The sequence below is a fragment of the Protobothrops mucrosquamatus genome, unplaced genomic scaffold (genome assembly GCF_001527695.2).
Source record: "Protobothrops mucrosquamatus isolate PMUCROS unplaced genomic scaffold, P.Mucros_1.0 scaffold8754, whole genome shotgun sequence".
NCBI lineage: Eukaryota > Metazoa > Chordata > Lepidosauria > Squamata > Viperidae > Protobothrops > Protobothrops mucrosquamatus.
The window spans coordinates 4,954-13,716 of NW_015394548.1; the positions used below are offsets into that span (position 1 = coordinate 4,954).

The 8,763-nt window shown below is 48.2% G+C and overlaps 1 protein-coding gene across 1 annotated transcript; it reads right to left on the bottom strand.

Moving 5' to 3' along the window:
- Positions 1-6,947: 6,947 nt before the first annotated feature.
- On the bottom strand, positions 6,948-7,916 carry LOC107300845 (plexin-A4-like; the record flags this gene model as incomplete). The annotated part of the gene is made up of 1 exon (XM_015830134.1): positions 6,948-7,916. A coding segment is annotated over exon 1 (969 nt), but the record flags the coding sequence as incomplete, so codon positions are not given.
- Positions 7,917-8,763: the final 847 nt, after the last annotated feature.

Below are 8,763 nucleotides of genomic sequence, written 5' to 3' on the forward strand. Positions count from 1 at the left end.
AGAAAGAAAGAAAGAAAGAAAGGAAGAAAGGGAGGCAGAGAAAGAAAGAAAGAGAAAGAGGAAGAAAGGGAGCAAAAGAAAGAAAGAAAAAAGAAAGAAAGAAGAGAGAGAGACAGAGAAAGAAAGAAAGAAAGAAAGAAAGAAAGAAAGAAAGAAAGAAAGAAAGAAAGAAAGAAAGAAAGAAAGAAAGAAAGACTTCACCAACTCCCTGTGGGTCCTGCTGTCGTGGGTCCAAGGAGGACTAGGACAGAAGGCAAAGCCATCCAAGAACATTACCCCATCCCCAAACAAAGTGCTTATTGTACCAAACGGGTTGCGTCTTGACCCCCGAGACCAAGCCGGGCTTAAAATAGTCTCCAATTCCCTCTATGAATAGCCCCAGCATGGCTGCCCCCAGCATTCCAGCTCTCCAATAATCTTGACATTTAACCTTTTCTTTTTTTTCTTTTTTTCATTTCACTGGTCAGCCATCTTGCAAAGTTGCCAAGCCACAAGGCGGCCCACGCGATCGGAGGTCAAGATTTGGCTCTCTAAGTGACCCACTTAGAGAACTCTGTGGGGGCAGCATGCCCCCCCCCAAAAAAACACCCACAGATTCAAGCATGGATCACCCCAGCTTCTTCTCATCCATTCCTCCCACCGGGGTCTCCTGGTGGGACATGGGAAAAAAGGACGATCAGAGGTCTGGAGATCAAGTTGGTTGCAGGAACTGGGTAGGTCTACTCTAATGAAGACAAGGACTGGGGTGTCATGATAGCTGTCTCCCAATATTTGAGGGGCTGTCACAGAGAAGTGAAGGGGGCCAAGCTATTCTCCAAAGCCCCTGAAGGCAGGACAAGAAGCAACAGATGGAAACTCATCAAGGAGAGAAGCAACCTGGAACTACGGAGGAATTTCCAGACAGTGAGGCCAATTAATCAGTGGAACAATTTATCTCAAGGTGTTATAGGTCAGAGGTAGGCAACCTTGGCTCTTTTATGACTTGTGGACTTCAACTCCCAGAATTCCTGAGCCAGCATGGCTGAGCATGGAAACCTCTCCCTTTCCCCTCAGCACAGTTGGCTCAGGAATTCTGGGAGTTGAAGTCCACGAGTCATAAAAGAGCCAAGGTTGCCTACCCCTATTGTAGGTGCTCCATCACTGAAGGTCTTATCTGAAATGACATAAGATCTCCTTCTCCAGCAGGGGGTTATAGAGGACCTCCAAGGTCCCTTCCAACCCTGAATAACAACAGAACAACAGAATAACAGAGTTGGAAGGGATCTGGGAGGTCTTCGAGTCCAAGCTCCTATGAAACCGTATACCATTCCACAAAAAGGGCTATCCAGTCTCTTCTTAAAGACCTCCAGTGATGGAGCACCCACAACTTCTGGTGGCAAGCCGTTCCACTGGTTAATTGTCCTCACTGTTAGGAAGTTTCTCCTTAATTCCAGGTTGCTTCTCTCCTTGATGAGTTTCCATCCGTTGCTTCTTGTCCTGCCTTCAGGTGTTTTGGAGAAGACGTTGACCCGCTCTTTGTGATAGCAACTCAAATACTGGGAGACTGCTATCATATTACCCCTAGTGCTCTTTGTTAAGACAATCATACCCAGTTCCCTTAGTCGTTGATCACGATGGCATTAATAGAATAACAGAGTTGGAAGGGACCTTGAAGATCTTCTAGTCTAGCCCTTGTTCAAGCAGGAAACTCTATACCATTCCAGACAAATGGGTGTCCAATCTCTTCTTAAAAACCTCCAGTGAGGATCCACAACCTCTGAAGGCAACCCTTTCCACTGGTTGATTGTCCTCACTGTCTGGAAGTTTCTCCTTAGTTCTAGGTTGCTTCTCTCCTTGATTAGTTTCCATCCATTGCTTCTCGTCCTGCCTTCAGGCGCTTTGGAGAAGAGGTTGACTCCCCCCCCTCTTCTTTGGGGCAGCCCCTTATTCTATGTTCTACGATTCCCGCAAGCAGGGCTGACTCACAGAAAGAGCAGACTCCGATCCTATGGGAGGGGGCAACTCTCCCCAAAGAATAAAGAGATGAGTTAATCTAGGCTTGCTCGCAGGGCAGTGAATTTGCTCAAAATAGCCCAGACAGAAAAGCTCTCAGCCAGTGCCCGGGGGGCTCCGTCCTCAATAAGCAAGCTGTGTAAACTGGGAGCGGAGTAAAACAAGGAATTAAGACCTGGGAATGCTTGAAAGGGGAAGATCTTTGAGAGGGGGGGGGCAGCCAGTTAAAGGGGCCAGGCGCTTTTCGAAATGGTTGCCTCTGCAGCGCCTTAAGACACATTGAAAACAACACCTTCCCTGCTGGCTCAAACATCCAGAGACCTACAAGGTAAAGATCAAATGAACAGGTAAGCCGGGGGTCTCCCAACATGGCCGCTTTAAGACTTCTGGACTTCAACTCCCAGAATTCCTCAGCCAGCGTGGACCATATAAGCCAGGGGTCTTCAAACATGGCCGCTTTAAGACTTGTGGACTTCAACTCCCAGAATTCCTCAGCCAGCATGGACCATATAAGCCAGGGGCCTTCAAACATGGCCGCCTTAAGACTTGTGGATTTCAACTCCCAGAATTCCTCAGCCAGCATGGACCATATAAGCCAGGGGTCTTCAAACATGGCCGCTTTAAGACTTGTGGACTTCAACTCCCAGAATTCCTCAGCCAGCATGGCTGGCTGAGGAATTCTGGGAGTTGAAGTCCACAAGTCTTAAAGCGGCCATGTTTGAAGGCCCCTGAGGTAAACATTCATTTAGTGACCGTTCAGAGTTACAAAGGCACGGAAAAAAGGGACTTAGGGCCCCTTTTTCACCACCTACATCCCTTGCAGCGTCCCCATGGTCACGTGATCAAAATTCGGACGCTTGGTACCTGGTTCATATTTATGACGGTAGCATTGATCCCCTTTTGCGTCCATCTGACAAGCAAAGTCAATGGGGAAGCCCGATTCACTTAACAACCGGGGTACTAATTCAACAACTGCGCTGATTCAATGAGCAAACTGTGACGAGAAAGGTCATAAAATGGGGAAAAACTGACTTAACAAATGTCTTGCTTAGCAACTGGGGAATTCTGGGAGTTGAAGTCTGCCCATCTTAAAGCATGCTGGCTGGGGAATTCTGGGAGTTAAATCGCACATCTTAAAGCATGAAGGCTGGGGAATTCTGGGAATTGAAGTCCACCCATCTTAAAGCATGAAGGCTGGGGAATTCTGAGAGTTGAAGTCCACCCATCTCAAAGACACGTTGACTGGGGAATTCTGGGAGTGGAAGCCCACCCATCTTAAAAGGTCGAAAAACATTGCTTTAGCAGATTGTTTGAATCCACCTCCAAAATCTTGGCTACCGGGCTTCCCGGCTCCTAAACTGAAGGAACTCTGTTCTGCAGGAACCCCCGGTGCCAAGCTTTGGTCTCTGCAACCGTTTGTAGCAGCAGCTGCAATCCGACTGGGGCAGAGTCTGCCCCAGTTCCCAGCCTCTTCTTCCCAGCTGCTGGAGCCAAGAGCACAGCACGGCTGAGTTGCCAACTTCTTTTTCCCCCTGGCTTGTTTCGTACTGTCGCAGCTGCTGCTCCGAATCGGCAGCAAAGCCTTCCAACTTGTTCCTCGAAGTCAAAGTTGCGGTTTGATATTTAATGCTCATCCTCTTTCCCCCTGGCTCTCGTCTCCCCCCCCCCCCCCGGAAGCCAGAGTGGCAAAACGCAGCAGCGATCTGCGACTCCGATTATTTATATCCACTTCGTGAAAGTCACAAAGAAAGAGGGTTTTTAGCAAAAGCAGTAGCAATTAGACTTACATACCGCTTTGCGGTGCTTTACAGCCCCTTCCTTCCTTCTTTATTTCCTTCCTTCCTTCCTTCCTTCCTTCCTTAGGACTTATCAATAGCACTTAGACTTATATATCACTTCGCAGTGCTTTACAGCCCTCTCCCTTCCTTCCTTCCTTCCTTCCTTCCTTCCTTCCTTCCTTCTTTTTCTTTCCTTCCTTCCTTCCTTCCTTAGGACGTATCAATAGCACTTAGACTTATATACCACTTCGCCGTGCTTTACAGCCCTCTCCCTTCCTTCCTTCCTTCCTTCCTTCCTTCCTTCCTTCCTTCCTTCCTTCCTTCCTTCCTTCCTTCCTTCAGACTTATCAATAGCACTTAGACTTATATACCGCTTCGCAGTGCTTTACAACTCTCTCTAAGTGGTTTACAGAGTCAGCAGATTTGCCCCCAAACTATCTGGGTCCTCATTTGGCCGATCTCGGAAGGATGGAAGGCTGAGTCAAGATTGAGCCAGTCAGGATCGAACTGCTGGCAGTGGGCAGAGTTTCCCTGCAATGTTGCATTCTAACAACTGCGCCACTAGGGCTCCAGTTTTGGTCCCATAAATAGTAGGTAGATGGGTAAGTAAGCAGGTAGGGAGGGAGGTAGATAAGTAAGTAAAGATAGATAGATAGATAGATAGATAGATAGATAGATAGATAGATAGATAGATAGATAGATAGATAGATAGATAGCAACAGCATTTAGCAATAGTCCTTAGACTTATATACCGCTTCACAGTGCCTTTACAGCCCTCTCTAAGCGGGTTTACAGAGTCAGCCTGTTGCACCCGAATAATGTGGGTCTTCATTTGACCGACCTCGGAAGGATGGAAGGATGAGTCGGTCAGGATTGAACTCCAGGCTGTGAGCAGAGTTTGCCTGCAATACTGCATTCTAACCACTGTGCCACCACAGCTCTTCCTTCATCTTCCTTCCTTCCTTCCTTTCCTTCCTTCCTTCCACTTATCAATAGCCCTTAGACTTATATACCGCTTCACAGTGCTTTACAGCCCTCTTTAAGCGGGTTTACAGAGTCAGCCTATCGCCCCCAACAGTCTGGGTCCTCATTTTACTGACTGGATGGAAGGCCGAGTCAACCTTGAGCTGGTCAGGATGGAATTGCTGGCAGTGAGCCATGAGTTAGCCTGCAACAATGCATTCTAACCACTGCACCACCACAGCTCTACCAGCCCTACGAGGTAGGCCAGAGCAAGAGAAAAACTGCACAGAAGATTAAAGACTAATTTTATTTACATTGGCTAAAGCAGGGGTCTTCAAACTTGGCCCTTTTATGACTTGTGGACTTCAACTCCCAGAATTCCTCAGCCAGCATACGCTGGCTGAGGAATTCTGGGAGTTGAAGTCCACAAGTCATAAAAGGGTCATAGTTCCCTCACGCTGGCTGAGGAATTCTGGGAGTTAGTCCACAAGTCATAAAAGGGTCATAGTTCCCTCATGCTGGCTGAGGAATTCTGGGAGTTAGTCCACAAGTCATAAAAGGGTCAGTTCCCTCAGGCTGGCTGAGGAATTCTGGGAGTTGAAGTCCACAAGTCATAAAAGGGGCATAGTTCCCTCACGCTGGCTGAGGAATTCTGGGAGTTGAAGTCCACAAGTCATAAAAGGGGCATAGTTCCCTCACGCTGACTGAGGAATTCTGGGAGTTGAAGTCCACAAGCCATAAAAGGGTCATAGTTCCCTCACGCTGGCTGAGGAATTCTGGGAGTTGAAGTCCACAAGCCATAAAAGGGCCAAGCTTGAAGACCCCTGGGCTAGAGCACTGTTTCCCAATCTCGTCAACTTTAAAGCATGTGGACTTCAACTCCCAGAATTCCCCGGCCAGCCTGCTTTTAAGATATATGGACTTCGATTCCCACAAAAATATCCCACCAACTGTGTACTGCACATCACGCGAGAAAAGGACAATATTTTTGTGCCGATTGTGCAAGGCTTTTCCCATCTGAGGAAATCAACAGAAAGACCTTGATATGATCCATTATTCTATTTGCAATCTCGGGTCTAAAACCAATTTATTTTCGCTTTGTGTACCGTATCACCTCAGGAATCGGAGAGAGACAGGAAGAATGAGGCAATCTCTGGTGCAAAACTTGCTTCGCATCCTAACTAGATTTTTGCCGCCTGTTTTCAAACATCAGTTGGGGTTAAAAAGGATGAAATGTTTCAAGAATTCCTCATATTCTCGGCTCTTTTCCTTTTTTTTTTGTCTCTGGTTACTGCTGCTTTGATCACCACTGTAGTGTATTGGTTAAAAGCAATGTTTCCCGATCTTGTTGACTTGGAGCTGTGTAGACTTCAACTCCCAGAATCCCCTAGCCAGCAGAGGGGAATTCTGGGAGCTGGAGTCCACACCGCTCAAAGTCTCCAACGTCGAGAAACCCTGGGTTAAAATACAGATCTACTTCTCGACGTACGACCACCACTGAGCCCAAGCCAGCCGGTTGTTAAGTGGGTTTTGCCCCGTTATATGACCTCCCTTGCCACTGTTGTTAAGTGAATCATTGCGGCTGTTAAGTGAGGAACAGGGTTGTTAAGTGAATCTGGCTTCCCCTATTGACTTTGCTTGTCAGAAGGTTACAAAAGGGGATCACGTGACCCCGGGACACGCAACTGTCATAAGTACAAGTCAGTTGCCAAGCTTCTGAATTTCGATCACGTGACCCCCCGGGGCTGCTGCAACAGTTGTAAGTGCGAAATAGGGTCATAAGTCGCCTTTTTCAGTGCTGGTGTAGCTTTGAATGGTCACTAAATGAAGTGTTGTTAAGTCAAGAATTGCCTGCATCAACCAGGTGACTGTGAATTCTAGCTCTGCTTTGGGAACAAAGCCAGCTGGGTGACCTTAGGCCAGTCCCTCTCTCTCTCTCTTCAGCCCTGGAAAGAAGGCAGCGGCAAGAGTAGATCAGACAAACACACACACACACACACACAAATATACACAGAGTGTCCTGGATCAAGCAAAGGCTTGCTGGATATCACTTGATACAGGCAGAATTAACTCCACGGAAGGGATTCATGCAAATTACTTTAGTATCAGGCATCCTCAAGACATTAACTCACAGTTACTGCAGAGATTCTTCTGAAATGCAGATTGTAATCTGGACCCGTCGCGTAGGTAAAAGGAAAAGAGCTTCTCCCATACTAACGGAGCTAACACTCCGNCCGCCTTCGATAAATAGGCGGCCTGCAACAACCGGTACTCCACCCCGTTCTTTTCGCAGCCAATGGGCAGCTCGACGTACGAGTTGAAGGCCGTGTCTTCTTTACAGAGGCGGACCAGCTTCGAGGTGTAGACCTGCTCCTTGGTGGTGGAACCCGACGGAGAAATCATCTCCGGCTGAAGGGTCAAGAAATAGACAAAATTGCCACTGCTGAAGCCGTAGATGTAGTAAATATCAAAGTCTGGGATGATGGTGAACGTGTCCGACGGGATCTTGATCATGGACGCCACAAACTCGTCGTGGAAAACGTAGGCGAACATGCCTTCCGCTTCCGAGTTTTTGGGCAGCTTCCGGCTGGAGATGGTGGGGAAGTATTCGGGCTTCCCGTCCACCGCCGTGGCAATGAACAACTTGTCGTCCATGTTGTTGTAAGAAACGATGACGCCATACACCGACCCGCTCTCGTTCACCCCCGAGAGGTAGTGCTCCTTGTTGTGGAAGGGCTCCCCCAGTTTGAACAGGTCGTCCAACCTCAAGAGTTTACAGATCCCCTGATACAAACTGCCGCAGGCGATCAACCTGTTCTCTTTGTAGTCAATTAGTAGCATCTTGTTGATGTTGTTGGTGGATACCAATGGCTCGTTGCAAGGCTGGACTATCTTGGGAGGATAACATTTGGGGTTATCGATATCCGGACCCGTCTCGTGACGGGCCTCCACCCCTAGCTCGCCGGAGAGCTTGTAGATCCAATTGATAGCCCCCAAGTAAATCGATCCTTTCCTTTTGTCAACCACCAAGTGATTGAAGGAGATCTCGGCGGCTTCTGAGGAGAAGGTCAGGAAAGATTTCTTTGGGTGAGAAGGCAGCTGCCTAGTGGCCGAAGACGGCCCCACCGTGCAGAACACAAGATGCAAGCCAATGCAGGTCCACCTCCACATGTCTCCCGACATGGTGGCAAAAAGTATTTTTTTTGTATTCCTAAATTGGAAGCGTGGTGGAGAACAACAAACCAGGTTTCCAGAGTGCCGATCCTAGAGTACAGCTTATCCTAAAGGAAAAGAAGAGAAAATAGAGAGGTGGTTATTCCTTCCCCTCCTATTCAGACCTGCCGTAATTCAAGAAAGCTGGCTTAAGAGCTAATTCTCCCCGTCTCCTTTATTTATCCTTGGGAACAAGGAAGAATGACGAGATCGACAAGCAGAATAAGCAAACGCTTCGACTCGTGTTCCAAGCAGAAGAAGAAAGGGACGCAAGCGTTGTCTCTTCCCAACCGTCTTCCCCAACCTGGTTCCTCGCCAGATGTCTGGGACTTTGGTTCTCGGACTTGCCGGCTAACCAACGCGACGAGGAAGAGTGGGCCTTGAAGGCCGGCATATTGGAGAGCATTGGAGAAAACAGTTGATATGTGATTAAGGCACCAGGCTAGAAAGAGGGAGACCGTAAGTTCTAGTCCCGCCTTAGGCACAAAAGCCGGCTGAGTGATTTTGGGCCAGTCACCAGGAGACGGTGATTTCTAGTCCCACCTTAGGCATGGAAGCTGACTGGGTGACTTTGGGTCAATCACCAGGAGACGGTGAGTTTTGGGCTCCTATACGGTATGCAGAAAGCTTGCCAAGCAGTTGCACCCGGTCTCCGTCTTTCTGGGAAGCCTCAGCCAAAGCCCAAATCCGACAACAGCAAAATTACATTATTTTCCTCCAAAGATATGAGAGAGAGGGGGGGGGAGAGGGAGGAAGAGAGAGAGAGAGAGAGGAAGAGAGAGAGAGGGAGAGAGAGAGAGAGGGAGAGAGAGAGAGG